Raw genomic sequence first — 16,395 nt, 5'->3', positions numbered from 1 at the left:
TGTTAGTCTGATTTTGCTTTCTTTTCTTCATTTCCTGTGTCATTCAGGTTATGTAGCCTAACATGAAGGAAATCTGGATAATATAAACATGCAACCTTCAGTTCTTATCTACAAATTTGTATTCTGGGAGGATCTTTCATACATCCTTATGATTTATTAATTCTTTATGAAGTCCAATTGTTAAAGATTTTTAAAATTGCATATTATTTTGATTCTATACAAGGCAAATAGATGGTACAGTAGACAGTGCATTCGGCCTGGAGTCAGGAAGGCTTGAGTTAAAATATGCATTCAGACACTTGGCATGACCCTGGACAAATCCCTTAATCCTTGTTTGTCTCAATTCCTTACCTGTAAAATGATCTAGAAAAGGAAAGGGCAAAGTATCTTTGCCAAGAAAACCCCAAAGAACTCAACAACTCAATGATGCTTTATATTACTTAATATAGAATCCAAATTTATAATCTTAGTTATTTGATTTTTATCGGTTATTAAAAAGAATCATTCTCACTTGACCAAACATAGATTCAGAACTAAAAGGGACTGGGGAGATTATCCTTATTTTACAGATTAAAAAAAAAAGACACAAAAAGACAAACTACCCAAACAAGCCCTCCATTAGGCGAGTCAATGTTGACTTTTGTGAATGATCTTTAAAAAAAAAATCCTTACCGTCCATCTTAAAATCAATACTGTGTATTGGTTCCAAGGCAGAAGAATAGGAAGGGTTAGGCAATGGAGGTTAAGTGATTTGCCCTGGGTCATACAGATAGAAAGAGTCAAGGCCACAACTGAACTGAGAGCTTCCCATCTCTAGGCCTGGCTCTCAATCCACTGAGACTAGCTTCCCACTGAAATCTTGACTTGTATTGTATAATTATCTTTGAAAATTAGTCACACAGTTATTTATAATAAAAACTAGAAATGGCACCAAAAATTTTGTTTTCTATTTTTAAAATGAGTAATCTATCAAAGCTGGTAGCTATTTAGCTATTTTCATTTGGAGAAATATCAAGAGCATAGAAACATATAACTCACCAACAGAGAAGACATATACAGCCCTGGGTAATCTGAGGAGCTCAGCTTGCAAGCTGAGATGATTTAAAACAGAAATCCTTGAGTGGTTTTGATTTGCTGAACAACTGAGAGAAATAAAAGCCTCCATAGATAGGGGTTCCCTATTATCCTCCCCTACCTCCAAATCCCACTTGTCATCAGAAGTGAAACTGAGCAACTTCAAAAAAGTGAATTCTATGAAGCTTTTAGAGGTTATTAAATGAGGATAAATGATTTTAGGAAGGCAGAACTACAAGGGATCTTAGAGTTTCATCTAGTCCACCTTTTTACTGTTGTTTATATTTTAATTGATGTTTACTGACCTGAAGAAAATGTAAATGAATATAAGATATTATGTGCATCCACAGACATATATGCATATGATTTGTTTACATATGGGTATGTATTTATGTGTATGGATGTTCCATAGGTGAGAGGAATTGTGGAATAGGAGATAGAGGTCTGTCTCAAAGCCAAAAAGATCTGATTTTAGTCCTTCCTCTGACTCATACTGGCTGTGTAATCCTGAACAAGTCCTATAACCTCAGAGTCCTAAATAAATAAGTCATTTAACCTTTGAGTACTCTATCCAACTCTCTTATATATAGATTACAAAGAAAATAGCAAACTGCACTGGTAGAGGGAATTTGTTCACCTGGAAATTCTCTGAAATAATGAAATCAGCATTACAATTCCTATTCTCTCTCCATAGGTATATTCAATTATACTTATAAATTAGTCACAGGATTCATTAAGAAAAGTCAGTAAACATCAGAAGCTCTTCTATTACCTTTGAATATATTACTAGTCTATCACAGTGGCAGTTAAATGACTTGGAGAAATATCAAAGTAATGCCCCCTTTTGAAAAAAAGGAACACCAATGGAGAAGACATTGGGATCTCTTTGAAGGGATATCTGCTTTACTAAAAATGAAATTATTTAAGAGAAGGACTCACATATGCATATACAGCATAATAATTGAATCAAGTGCTAGACTTGGAGTCAAGAAGGGGCTAGAACTCTGCTTCAGACACATACAAGCTCTCTAGCCCTAAGCAAGTCATTTAAACCCCTCTGATACTCATTTTCCTTATTTTTGAAACAAATGATAGCTCTTACTCTTCAACAGGATCTATAGAAGGAGCAATAGACCCTGTGGATATGTTGTGAAAACTGAGTTAGTATCATGTAAAGCATTTTATAAACCTTAAATGTGATATAAGCCAAAGAGCAATGAATTTGAAGTCAGCATATTTGGACTTTAATCTCATCTTTCATTTATTGTGTGTTGGTGGTCTTAATTTCTTTTATTCCTGGTTTTCTCATCTGAATACTGGAAATGATAAACCTTGTATGATTCACCTCAGAGGGTTTTTGTGAGGAAGGTGTTTTAAAACCTTAAATATGTCAAAACTTGAAGGATTTATGGTTCTGTCAGTGTGATTACTCCTACTTCCAGCATGGTTTGTAATATTTCTATGGCTCTAAGGCAGTTTTTATGAGTTGCTATGCCTAAAAAATTTATTATTATTCAGGCAACATGGCCATTGGTAATAAGACCTCTGAAATTAGCTTAGCTGGTCTTCGGACACAGAACATAATATCCATAATTATGTATTCAAAAACTTTGCAGTTAGAAAGGCCTACTACAGTTTATGAATCAATGATTAGTTTCAAGAAGTCAGAGTAATCTCTAGACTCTAATGAGGAATCATGGTAGGACTTTAATAATAAGTGGAATAAAGGAGACATTTTTGAGGAAAGAGAAGACACTAATAGCTAATAGCTAAAAAGAGAAGACACTAATAGGGAGAATCAGAGGGTGCCTGAGGAAGTACTGCAGAGGGAGAACCTGAGCTGAGCCTTAAAGTAAAACAACACCTCTAAGAGACAGAGAGAAGGAGATTGTATCTCAGACATGGAAGATAGTCTACATGAATTTACAAAGGTAAGAGATTAAACATCAAGATTTAGATATGAGAAATGCTTACAGGCAGCAGAAGTAACTGGTGGATTAAAAAAAAGGGGAAGAGAAAGAAAGGGAGCTTCCAGGGGAAATGAGGAATGAAAGCAAAGACATAAGCAGAGAGGCTTGCTTTGGCCATCTTTTCCCCCAAAACCAGAATAAAAGGAAGAGAGGCATAGAGTAGGATAAATGAGAGAGCTCACAGGAGATGGTCTCAATTTTCTCAATAAAGCAGGAGGGAAGTATTGTTTTTGTGACTTGAGGACTTGAGAAGAAAATGTTTAATATAGCAATTAGAGGATTTGAATGGAAAATTATTCGAGGAGGAAAAAAAGATGTTCTGTGCAGTTAATAGACCTAGATAAAACTAGAGAGCATGAATTTTTTTTACCCTTACATTCTGTCTTAGAATCAATACTGTATTTTGGTCCCAAGGCAAAAGAGTCATAAGGGCTACTCAGTGGGGGTTAAGTGACTTGCCCAGGCTCACAAGCTAGCAAGTGTATGGATCCAAATTTGAACCCAGGACCTCCCATCTCTGGGGACAATTTCCATTTTGGGGGGAAGGTTTTGATTTTGTTTGAATTTCATCCTCTTTTTCCTCTGAAGCCTGGATTTTCCCTGCATAAAAGCTTTCAAGAGTCACTTTCTTCCTGTTCTTCTTGGAGGGTTGGTCTTGGGCACAATGAGCCATCCCTTTGGTGGTTTTCCCTTTCCTTTTTAGTCAGAAGTCTGAGTGAGATGGGTGGATTTTCTGTGGAGTTACTTGACAGTGCTTTTGCCTCAGGCAGGTTTTGCCTCAGCCTCTGCAGTTTGTTAGCATTCCCACGGTCTGTGCTCTCCCATGCGCAGGGGTCTCCTGTGAAACCACTTTAAGGGGTATTTCCCTGGTAGTCCTTGTCTGTTCCCAAGGACCCTGATGTGCCCCCCCTCACTACAATGAGAAGCAGAGCTTTTCCCTCAGGCTCTAGAGTCTCTGAAGCATTCACAGTTTGCAAGAGCCCCCCGTGGTCTGTGCTCTCTAGTGCACAGGGGTCTTCTGTGTAGCCACTCTCAGGGGTAGTTCCATGGAAGTCCTAGTTAGATCCCAAGGACCCTGGTGTACCTCCAAGTCACTACAGAGACATTCCTCGCTCACTTGCTGTCTCCGGTGAGCACACTGGTCCCTACTCTGGTCCCGTAGGTGAGGTGGGGGAGGGTAGTTCAGATCATGTTTGGGTGCAAGCTTTTTCTCCTTCTCATAGTGTGGAAATGCTCAAACCCCATGTACCTTCATTGCTGCACCCTACTGTAGAGTCCCTCCATTCTTTCAAAGACGATTTTTATGCTCTTTTGAGGTAGTCTATTTCATTGGATGCTGGGGAGAGGAAGCAATTTGTGTCTAGATTGCAGCCATGTTTACCCAGAAGCCATCCAACTAATTCTTGTCTTATTCCTTAACCTTAATTCCTCTCCCCACTGATTCCTCTGCCTTCCCCCTAGCCCTGAATGTTCTTGGATTCTGACTTTTGGGGGACAAACATTTTGAATCGAGTCCAGCAGGAGGGTTCCCTGGTTCTGTCGTTGTTACATTTGATTTTCAGTCACTTAGGAGCATTAAGTTTGTGATCAGTAAGGAAGGGTTTTCAGAGGTAAGAACTATTGCTGCTCCTAAACTGCTATCTTGACTCCATCTAGACACACTTTTTTTTTAATCATAGGCAAACTCACTAATCTTTTAAATTCCTCTAGGCAACCCTTTAAGACTATGATTTATAGAGATGTTGCCACCTGCTGTGTTAGAGATTTTTCTCACCTGTGAGTTCCCTTAACCAATGAAATTGAAGATCCAATCCATATAGAGTATGCTTGTATGTATGTTTATACTGGTAATGCATAGATAGATGCCATAGATAGATATGAACATACAGGAAGGTGGATTTATTGTAGAGTACATGGAAAATGCTCTCTAATACTAGAATTTAAGGAATGTCTTCATAGCTACCACTTCAGTTCAAATATAAAAAGAGACACCCTGAGTACAAGTGCTCATGAAAGATAGACAATAAATATAATTCATTCCTCTTTGGGAGAGATAATAAAGTAGGGTGACTTGTCTAAAAGAACCAAAGGTGGGCTTCTTTTGAAAAAAAAGAATAGATCCTACAGGAAAATCTAGAAAGGAACTTAGAGGTTTTCAAGTCTAATTGCTTCAATTTACAAATGAAGAAAACAAATTCTAGTGTGAAATAAAGTGATTTGTCCAAGGTCACATATGTAGTATGTAGCACAGCAGCAATTCAAACCCAAAATCTCTGTCCCCATATCCAGTCCTTTCTTTACTATATCATGAAATGGTATCTCTTCCCATATGTGAGCTATAAATTTTTCAAGACTGTCGTATTGCTACATTTTCATCATTTTGTATAAAACATTTAATCCGTCTTATGATTGGTTTTCATGATGTCTTTCTTTTCCTAAACTCTACTTCTTATTTTCACAGTCACTGAACCTGCTTTTTATTAGCTGTGTGTGGCTCAAGTATATAAGACAGTTGCCTTGTCTCACTGGTTTCTTATATAGATCAGTTTTGCTGGATAATTTGATTACAACCCAGGGACTCTTGACTTTCTCTAAGCTGTATTCAGTTTCTGGCAGACCTAGTTTCTAAATCTTCCCAAGACTGCAGTTTCTATTATTAGCTGCAATGATGGTCTGGACTCGGTTTTTCAGTTACCAGACAACTTCTTCCTTTAATTTGTCTTATCTAGTGGCCTGATGTTAGAAGGAAGAATTTTTTAGTCAAATAGGCATTTTTTCCTGATGTGAAGAAATGAAAGAGAGTTAATGATTACTTTTCATTTAACCTCTATAAAGTTTTTACCCATTTACAATTCCAATAATAGAAATAGCCCAGATGTGGTGAGAAGAGTTAGATTTCCATTCCCTTAGAGCTAGATCAGATATGAAATTGAATCCAGGTTGTCTGACAAATGACATCTAAGACAAATTTTAGATCTTTTCCAGGAGCTGCTATAGATTTAAAAGAATTTATAAAATTATTTATCATTTAAAAGGAAAAAATAATAAACTAAGAAAAAGTATGCAACAACTTTAATCCCTGTAAAACTTTGTTTCTCAAAGGCAATGTGAACACATGAGAATAAAAGTTGAGCCACCATTACCCTTCTTGGTTCCTATTCAGTTTCTCCAGCATTGCCTTCAGGTCACTTCTAAAAGTGAAAGCATGGGAGTGGAAGTGGTAATTGTCATGAGTAAGATGTGGAGAATACTATTTATGGTTCTGGGCACTTCATTTTAAGAAGAATATGGACAACTCCTAGCTAGTTCAGTAAACACTCAGGTACCTCAAAACCATGCATTCTAAGGATATTTTGAGGGAACTAGAGATATTTAGCTTAAAGAAGAAAAAAAAACTTAGAGAAAATGTGATAGTTGTAGTTGCATTTGAATATTTGAAGGATTAATTACACTTATGCTTGTCTCTAAATAGTAAAACAAGAACTAATGACAAAGAAGGGAAGAAATGAGATAGAGGTAGATAAAGGTTTAATGGAATTACTATTGTTATTGCTGTTGTTGTTATAGAGAGTTTTAAGATATATCATGCCTTCATAATGACGCAATGAGTAAAAAATAGAGGTGATATTATTGCCCTTTATAGATGAAGAAGCTGAAGACTAGGCAACTAATGGCCATATGAGGCAGTATGCAAACTCAAGTCTGATTTCAAAATCATTCTCTACCCAAATCTCTACATTCATGTTCCCCCTTGCCAAGCACATGATAAAGAACTTCTAAATAAGTAATGTTATCCAGTGGACTAAACTATACTGCCTCAATAAAGAGTGAGTTCCCACTGGATAACATATATTTAGAGCTGAAGATACCTCAAGGGTCATTAAATTCAATCCTCTTCTTTTCTTTACAAGGAAACTTGGGCCCAGTATGTGACTTGCCTAAAGTAACTGAACTTCAGAGGAGAAATTTTGTTCTTGAGTTAGTGCTTTTGAAAAAATTTTCAACATGATTCTCAAGTATTTTGTTCTAAACTACACAAACCATTTCTATGGAAATATGGAAATGATTCATTTCCCTAGAGCTTGGCACAACATTGAGCAGGAAATGAACAAACGTGTTAATTATCTCATGTGAATAATATCAACATCTATATTTAAAACATTTTGAATTGTGTATCTCTGTTGGCTAATAAAATATTCTCAATTACTTATTTTAGTGAACTATCAAATTGAGAGCTGAACAAATCAAAAAATTCTCTTCCCCTTTTCCAAGTGCCTCACATAAAAACCTAGGTGGTAGAGTGGATAGAGTGTCTAGAGTCAGGAAAACTCATCTTCCTAAATTCAAACCTGGTCCCAGATACTTGCTAGCTATGTAACCCTAGGCAAATCACTTAACTCTGTTTGCCTCAGCTCCTCATCAGTAAAATGAGCCAGAGAAGGAAATGATAAATCACTCCAGAATTTCAGCCAAGAAAACCCTAAATTGGGTCACAAAGAGTCAGAGATGACTAAATAACAACCTGTAAATATTAATTTCTTTTATAAGAAATTGGTCCATATTAACCATGGTATTTTGGAAGTTATTCTGGGCTCAGATCACAAGGCAGGAAAACTTAACTGAACTTCTTACAGAATCACCCCTACCTTTCATGTCTTAGTTGCTCTAGATCTTTAACACCTGAGACGTGGCTAAAATTGAAAGATGAAAATAAGCACATTTTTTCTAGTTTGGGTTCTTCCTTTAGTTAGTACTACATCATACTAATTATAATTAATCATGTTACACTAATAGTTACGGTAATTAGTTTATAATTGCCATACTGAAGTATATTAGAATTACATTATCAATCCATCTGTTTTATAAATGTTATATTGGACATACTCTAAATTAGAGGAATTTTATCCTGAGAAACTCCTATTATTGATCAGTTTCTGAATCAATAATTTATCTTTGATGTTATATATTCTACTCATGGTACTGAATGGCTAACTGAACTAATCAATCAATAACCATTTACTAGACATCTACCTTATGCCAAACACTGTCCTAGGGACTAACCTAGGGAACTTTTTACTTTATCAAGTTAAATAGTCCCTTCCCTCAAGGAGTATTTCTATAAGAGGGAGCTAGTATATATGTGAGTACATCTATATGTATACATAAATAAAACATATATACATATAATATACATACAAATATGAAACGCATGTATGCATATAAGTGTAAATGCAAAATATATGCAACATAATTTGAGAGAGTAGGCATTAGAAGCTGAAAAAAAAATAGGATAGGCCTTATGAGAAGAAATGACGTCACATGTAAAACCCAGAGGAATTGTGCATCAGTTACAGGAGGGAGGTTGGGGGAGGGCAGGTAAAAAAACATGAATCTTGTAACCATGGAAAAATATTCTAAATTAATTAAATAAAATTAAAAAAAAAAAGAAGTGATGCCAAGCAGAGGATATATGAATAGACAGTTTCTAGATAAAGAAATCATAGATAAATATAACTATATGATAAGATACTCTAAGGAGATATGCAAATCAAAATAACTAAGATATAATTTCACATCTATAAAATTGGATAAATGATATAAGGCAAAAGGACAAATGTTGGAGGGAATGTGTAAAAATGGAGACACATAAATTGTTGTTCTAACTGTATCCTGATCCAACGATTTTGGAGAGCATTCTGGAATTATGCTCATAGTTATAAAATTGCATATACCTTTTGACACTAATAATTAATAATACTAGTAGTAGTAGTAGTGGTAGTCTCTCGGTGACCAAGAATGACAATTGTCTTTGTGCATTATCATCTATTGATGTACCCTCATGTGGCTTTGGAGTCCAAAGGCTGAGGCGCAAATTTTGTGGCACATGGGGCATGGGACTCCAGTTGTTACAGGAGGTGCTGTTGTGGCCTGGTGTCGGCGTTCACATGCAGCGGCAAGACGTCGAGGTCGCTCATCTTCAAAGGTGGTGGCGGCATGGTTAATGTGGGTTTGCCAGCTGCTTCTGTCAGAGGCAGCGAGTTCTAGTTGCTTTGGTGTAATGCCAGCCCACTTCAAGTTGGACTTTAGCTGATCCTTGAATCTTTTCTTTGGTCGGCCTTGTTTCCTGAGTCCAGCTGACAGTTCACCATAGAATACCTGTCTTGGTATTTGCTGTGGGTCCATGCGGATGACGTGTCCAGACCATTGTAGCTGGGTTTTGAGGACCATGACTTCGATGCTGGTGGAGTTGGCTCTGTCGAGGACTTCCTGATTGGTGATTCAGTCCTGCCATCGGATCCTCGTGATTGACTGGAGGGAGCTTTGGTGGAATTGCACCAGCTGTTTCATGTGCTTCCAGTACAGTGTCCATGTCTCGCAACCATACAAGAGTGAGCTGAGGACCACTGCGTTGTATACTTTGAGCTTCGTCGCAGTGCTTACACCTCTGTGTTGTTTGGAGCACAGCCGCCCGAGTGCCTGGCTGGCCTTTTGGATCCTGGCATTAATCTCGTGGTCAAGGGACCCATCGTTGGTGATGGTGCTGCCAAGGTACTTGGAAGTGTTGACGTTAGAAAGCTGCATGCTGTAGATTGTAATGCACAGCTGGTTAGTTGGCCTCCCTGGTGCAGGTTGGAACAGCACCTCTGTTTTGCTGAGGCTGATAGTCAGGCCAAACAGTTTTGTTGCAGTTGAGAACCTGTCCACAATGGTTTGGAAATGATTTTTTTGGTGGGCCTTGAGAGCACAGTCATCTGCAAAGAGAGCTTCCAGGATGAGTCTCTCTGTTGTCTTTGTTTTTGCAGTCAGGCGGCGAAGGTCAAATAGTGAGCCATCCAGTCGGTATTTGATGTAGACGCCCAGGTCTAGATCCATCACAGCATGTCGAAATACTTGGGTGAAAAATAGGTTGAATAGTACCGGAGAGAGGACACAGCCTTGTTTCACACCATTGGAGATGTTGAAGCAATTGGAAGTCTCTCCACCAGATAAGACTTCCCCTGTCATGTCGACATGAAAGAGCTGGATCAGTTTGACAAATTTTGCTGGGCAACCGAGCTTGCTGAGGATTACCCACAATGTGTCCCTGTTCACTGTGTTGAATGCCTTTGTCAGGTCTATGAAGACAATGTAGAGACTCAGGTTCTGCTCAAGGCATTTTTCCTGCATTTGCCTCACCGTGAAGACCATGTCGATGGTGCTGCGATCTGGTCGGAAGCCACATTGTGATTCAGGCAGGTTCTTCCTCTCTGAAACAGATGACAGGAGTCTTTTGAGTACAACATGGGCGAGGATCTTTCCGGCAGTGGAGAGTAGTGAGATGCCTCTATAGTTGTCACAGGCTGCTAGTGAGCCTTTGTTCTTGTATAGGGCTACAATGGAGGCATCTCTGAGTTCTGGGGGCATGTCTTCCTCTTCCCATATGCTGGTCAGCACAATGTGGAATGCCTGGAGCACCTTTCCATTTATGGCCTTGTACACCTCGGTTGGGATCCCATCTTTACCGGGTGCCTTGCCTGCACTCATTTGTTTAATGGCTTTTTGGACTTCCTCTATTGAAGGAGGGACGTCAAGTTGTTCAATGGTGTGGTTTTGGGGGATCTGGTCAAGGGCGCTTTGGTCGACTGAAGAGGATAGGTTGAGAAGCTGACTGAAGTGTTCTTTCCACCTGTTGCTGATGCCTTTTTTATCTTTTATGGGGTGTATGGGGTGCTCAGGGAGGGGTAGTATCTCTGGTATGGAGGGCTTGTCGGGCCTTCCTAGGGCAGCTCTCCAGCCTCTGACCCTCACCTGACACCCAGCTCTCACTTGTGGCTCCCAGTAGCTGCTAGCATGTGGCAGCAGCCACACCCTGGGCAATGGCTTTGACAGGCCGGCCAAACCTTGTGAGGGTAGCCATCAGGTCATAGACCCCTGGTGAACCAGGGCTTTGCTCACCCAGCATGTGAAGACTGCTTCGGCTGAACAGACGGAAGAAACCAATAAGAAGGTTCAATGGCTGAGAGGGCGACGCAGCGAAGCACTGTGGAGTGCTTAGGGCGTGTTGGAGCACAAAAGACAACACGGCCAGCCAATGCAGCTGAGGAAGTCTCCAGACATAACAATTTTTAGACGTAAGATGATCAAGGAAAAAGGAAAAATGCTTCTATGGTCTAAAATATTTATAGCAATTCTGGTGTGGTAAAGAACTAAAAATTGAAGGAATTCCTGTCAATTGAGGAATGGCTAAACAAGTTTTGGTATATTATTGTAATTGACTGCTACTATAAGAATATGACCGTATGCTTGGTACCATAAGAAATAATTAAGTTTAATTTTTGAAAAAACATAGAAAGACCTAGATTAAGTTATAAAGAATGAAATGAGCAGAATCAAGAGAACATTATATACAGCAACAGAAATATTGTTTGAAAAATGACTTTTGTATGTCTACCTTCAAAGAAAGAAATGATAAACAGGTTAGGCATTTGCCATAAGGTAAAAACTACTTGGTCAAAAAGCTCATCTTCTACTCAAATGCCTTGTTTTCTGCCTAGGAGAAATCTGGAATGTTCCAGTCTGTTTCATAAGAAGAATAATGCAGAAAAATACAGCAGAGTCTCTAAGATTTAAAATTATTTCTAAATGGTTAAATAATCCAAAAAATATTAAAGAACTTATTTTATTTCAGCTAGTAATTAATGTCAGCAGCTGCAACTAGTGCAGGGCAACCAGGAATTTATTCTCAAGGGTCAAAATTTTAAAGTTGTTAGAAATATTTGAACTCCCTCTATAGGTAAAAATAACTAGGCTTTGAACATTGTTAGTAAAAATAATTGATTAGAAATCTACCACATGGAATACCTTTTCGATCCCCAAGTTGTTTCTGTATCCTATTTAAGTTTCTGGTTAGGTTATGACCTGCTCCATCTTCAACATCAATCTGAAGATGTCTTGTATTCTCTGTCCCCCATCCTGGGGTCGGGGCAGGGGGACTCTCAGTCTCTATTCCCAAATGGAACCTTGAACCTCAGTATTTAAGATCTCTGACAAAGGAGTCTCCTCATACCTTAATCTCTATCTCATATTCCAGGAATTGCTAGTTATTGCTTTGACTATTCTATTGTCTGCTTTCATTGAAATGTCTAAATCAGTTACTGTTAATTAGCACAAAGAGATGATTGGATTGTGTATTTAAGACTCCTTTCCTTGTACAAAATCTTCTGAAATAGAAAATGATCACTTTGCAAAGGGACAGCTAAGTAGCTCAGTGAATAAAATAGTAGGTCTGGTGTCAGGAGGGTCTGGGTTCAAATTTGGATCCAGACACTTCATATCTATGTGAACCAAGCTTAACTCCAATTGCCAAGCTCTTGCCACTCTTCTGCTTCAGAACTTATTCTAGGACACAAGGCAAGGGTTTATATATAGATCCAGATCATCAATTTAATATCTTTTCCAATTACATATAAAAATTACATTCCAATAACATACAAAAAACAATTTTAATCTTTGTCTTTTTTTACAATTTTGAACTCTAAATTTTCTCCCATCTTCTCTTTCCTCCCCTCTCACTCAGAACTGAAGCAATTATATAAATATACATATATGTATATATACACACATATGTATTTAAAAGCATCCTGTATGTAAACACACACAAGCATTGTGGAAAAGAGAAAAATTATAAGGCAGGCAGCAAGACAAGAAGCAATGGCTGGAGGTTGATCAGTTGTCAATTAAAGGAAGATTCCATTTGGAATGTTACCAGGAAACAATTGAAGGCAAGAGTCAACTGCCAACTGATTTCTGGGCTTCTTGGCTGATGGTGGTAACTTTGAAGGACTTGGGATAATCAAGCTGGAGGTAGCCTGGCTGATTTGAAGGCAGAAGAAGGACAATAGTCCATATATCTCTCTCTGACTTTCTCTGCTTTGTGGTAGTGACTGAATTGCCATTTCTCTCAATATCCTCCAACCTAAGGCTCACTGTAGATAATAGGGAAACCTTCAACCCTCTTACCTCCATTTGCTCTCCTTTCCTGTCTTCCCCAAATAAACACCTTACTTGAGATAAAAGAAAATTAAAAGCTATGTCATTTGAAACATCATTAACTAACCTAAATTAACTAGCCTAAACTAACCTAAAAAAAACTAACTAACATAAATTAACTGAATGATTTAGAAACCAGAAGAGTGGAGAGGAAGGGAGTCTGAAGAAGAGGGAGGAAAAGGGAAAAAGAGAGGTATAGAGGGAGGAGGGTAGGCAAAAGAAGATAACTACCTGATTTATTAGTTATCACTTACCCATCAAATACACCCCCTCAATATTATATATTACAGCATCATATTACCTGGGAATTGGCATGGGGAGATGTCATAATATGTGTTCATTCTGTAGCTTTTAGTTCATTGTCCAAATTGCAAAAGAAAAGAGTACCAGAGGGAAAGGGAGCCTCTAAGTTAATCATCTGTCTTATTCATATTTTATTTCCAGTTAGGATGGATCCTGAGGAGCCCTTTCATGAAGTTTGTGGCCCACGCAGTCTCTTTCACAATCTTCCTGGGATTGTTAGTTCTGAATGCTTCAGACCGGTTTGAAGGCGTAAAAAACCTCCCCAACGAAACCATCACGGATTATCCAAAACAAATATTTAGAGTAAAAACCACCCAGTTCTCATGGACAGAAATGCTTATCATGAAGTGGGTTTTAGGTAAGCAAGCAACTCCATCTTCTATATTTTCCTCAGCTCTTTGGGCATGTTACTTTGCCAGGGGGGATTTTTCACTTTAGAATAAAGAAAAAGGCAAGAAGGCATCTGGGAAAAGAGTTTAGAACATGAGCATCTTAAGCAAGGATATTAAAGGTAATAGTAGACATATATATATATATGTATATATATATATATATATATATATAACTTTATATAGCATATACCTATATGTATGTATATATTTCCCAGTCTCCAGATCATTAATTTAATATCTTTCCCAATTACACACAATAAACAATTTTAATCTTTGTCTATTTTTTACAATTTTGAGCTTTCTCCCATCTTCCCTTTCCTCCCCTCTCATTGAGAAGGCAAGCAATTTGTTAAAGGTTATATATACATGTGTAGTCATGCAAAACATATTTCCATATTAGTCATGTCGTGAAAGAAAACAGAGAGAAAAAAGAAAGCATAGTTTGCTTTGATCTGCATTCAGATTCCGTCTCCAGAATATAGAGGTGACAGAAGCAAACAAGAAAAGAATTTTTGTCAAGCCCCTGCCTTCAGGTAACTTACAATTTCTTTTTTTATTTATTGTCTTTAGAATATTTTTCCATGGCTACATGATTCATGATTTCCCCTCACCCTTCCCTCCCCCGTCCCAGAGCTAACAACGTATCAATGTTCAAAACCTATTTTCATGTTATTCATGTTTTCAGTAGAATGATCTTTTAACATCAAAACTCTAATCATATCCCACTCAAACTATGTGATTGATCATATATTTTTCTTCTGTGTTTCTTTTTCTACAGTTATTTCTCTAGATTGTCATTGCATTGCTGCTAGTGGAAAAATCTATTATATTCAATTGTGCCATAATTTATCAATCTCTGTATATGTTCACCTGCTTCTGCTCTTTTCACTCTGCATCAATTCCTGGAGGTCTTTCTAGTTCATATGGAATACAGTTCATTATTCCTTTCAGCACAAAAATACTCCACCATCAAATGCCACAATTTGTTCAGCTATTCCCCAACCAATGGACACCCACTTCATTTTCTAATTTTTTCTCACCACACAGAGTATGTCTATAAATATTTTTGTGCAAGTTGTTTTCCTTATTATCTCTTTTGGATACAAAGCCAACAGTGGTATACCTGAGACATAGGGTAGATATTATTTTTAATTCCTTTGCACATAGTTTCAAATTGCTCTCTAGAATGTTTGGATCAATTCCCAACTCCACCAGCAGTGTATTAGTGTCCCAGTTTTACCACATCCCCTCCAACATTTATCACTTTCCTTTGCTACCATACTGGCAAGTCTGCTAGGTGTAAAGTGGTACCTCAGAGTTGTTTTAATTTGAATTTCTGTAATCAGGAGGAATTTAGAACACCTTTTCATGTGTTTATTGATAGTTTTGATTTCATCATGTAAAAACTGCCTATTCATGCCCCTTGACCATTTCTCGATTGGGGAATGGCTTGTTATTTTTGTAAATTTGACTTAGTTTCTTATATATTTGGGGAATGAAACATTTGTCAGAAAGTTTTGTTATAAAAATTTTCTCCCAGTTTGTTGCTTTCCTTCTAATTTTGGTTGCATTGGTTTTGTCTGTACAAAACCCTTTCAATTTGATATAACCAAGGTCATTCATTTTACATTTTGTACTGTTCTCTATCTTTGCTTGGTCTTAAAATCCTTCCCTTTCCACAGATCTGACAGGTATTCTATTTTATGTTCACCTGAGTTATTTATGATTTCACTCTTTATATTTATGTCATTTACCAGTTTTGAAGTGATTTTGGTATAGGGTGTAAGATGTGTATTAGAAATAGGATACCATAGGAGCTATTTTTACTTGCAGTAAAGTATATACTCTGGCATCTATTTGAAATGTTCTTTCCTGATCGACATCTGAGGTGCTTTACTCTCAGTCTTACATGCAGGAAATTCTCTCTTCCTTCATGCTTCTTCCACAGATGTTGATCTAAATATAATTTTCCCATACTTTTTTCCAATTTTCCCAGAAAATACCTAGTTCTTGTCCCAAAAGATAGGTTATTTGGGTTTATCAAACATGAGAGTGCTGAGGTCATTAAGCCCTAGTCTATTCGACTGATTAATCCTCTTGTCTCTTAGTCAGTATCATATTGTTTTGATGGCCAATGCTTTATACTACAGTTTAAAATCTAATACTGCTAGGCTCCATCCTTCACATTTTTAAAAAATTATTTCCCTTGATATTCTTTTTTTTAGTTTTTAAAACATTATTTTATTTGGTCATTTTCATACATTATTCATTGGAAACAGATCATTTTCTTTTCCTCCCTCCCTTCCCCCCCACCGCCCCAAACCCTTCCCTAGCCAACGCGCGATTCATCTGGATATCACATGTGTCCTTGCTCTGAACCCATTTCCTTGTTGTTGGTATTTGCATTAGGGTACTCATTTAGCCTCTCTCCTCGATCATGTCCGCTCTACCTCTATAGTCAAGCAGTTGCTTTTCCTTGGTGTTTTTCCTCCCAGTTTGTCCTCTGCTTAAGGATAGCTTTTTTTCTCCTAGATCCCTGCAGATTGTTCAGAGACATTGTAAAGCCATTAATGGAGAAGTCCATTACATTCTCTTGTACCACAGTGTGTCAGTCTCTGAGTACAATG

The 16,395-nt window shown here is 37.7% G+C and overlaps 1 protein-coding gene across 1 annotated transcript in view; it reads left to right on the top strand.

Annotated features, from left to right (window-relative positions):
- TRPC7 (transient receptor potential cation channel subfamily C member 7) overlaps positions 1–16,395 on the top strand; it is a 460,933-nt gene that overhangs the window by 255,330 nt on the left and 189,208 nt on the right. Inside the window, exon 5 of the mRNA XM_016428186.2 lies at positions 13,518–13,734. Coding sequence (XP_016283672.2) covers positions 13,518–13,734 — 217 coding nt within the window. The remainder of the gene's footprint in view (positions 1–13,517; positions 13,735–16,395) is intronic.

Source organism: Monodelphis domestica, chromosome 1 (assembly GCF_027887165.1).
Source record: "Monodelphis domestica isolate mMonDom1 chromosome 1, mMonDom1.pri, whole genome shotgun sequence".
Taxonomy (NCBI): domain Eukaryota; kingdom Metazoa; phylum Chordata; class Mammalia; order Didelphimorphia; family Didelphidae; genus Monodelphis; species Monodelphis domestica.
This window is presented reverse-complemented; position numbering and strand designations above follow the sequence as displayed.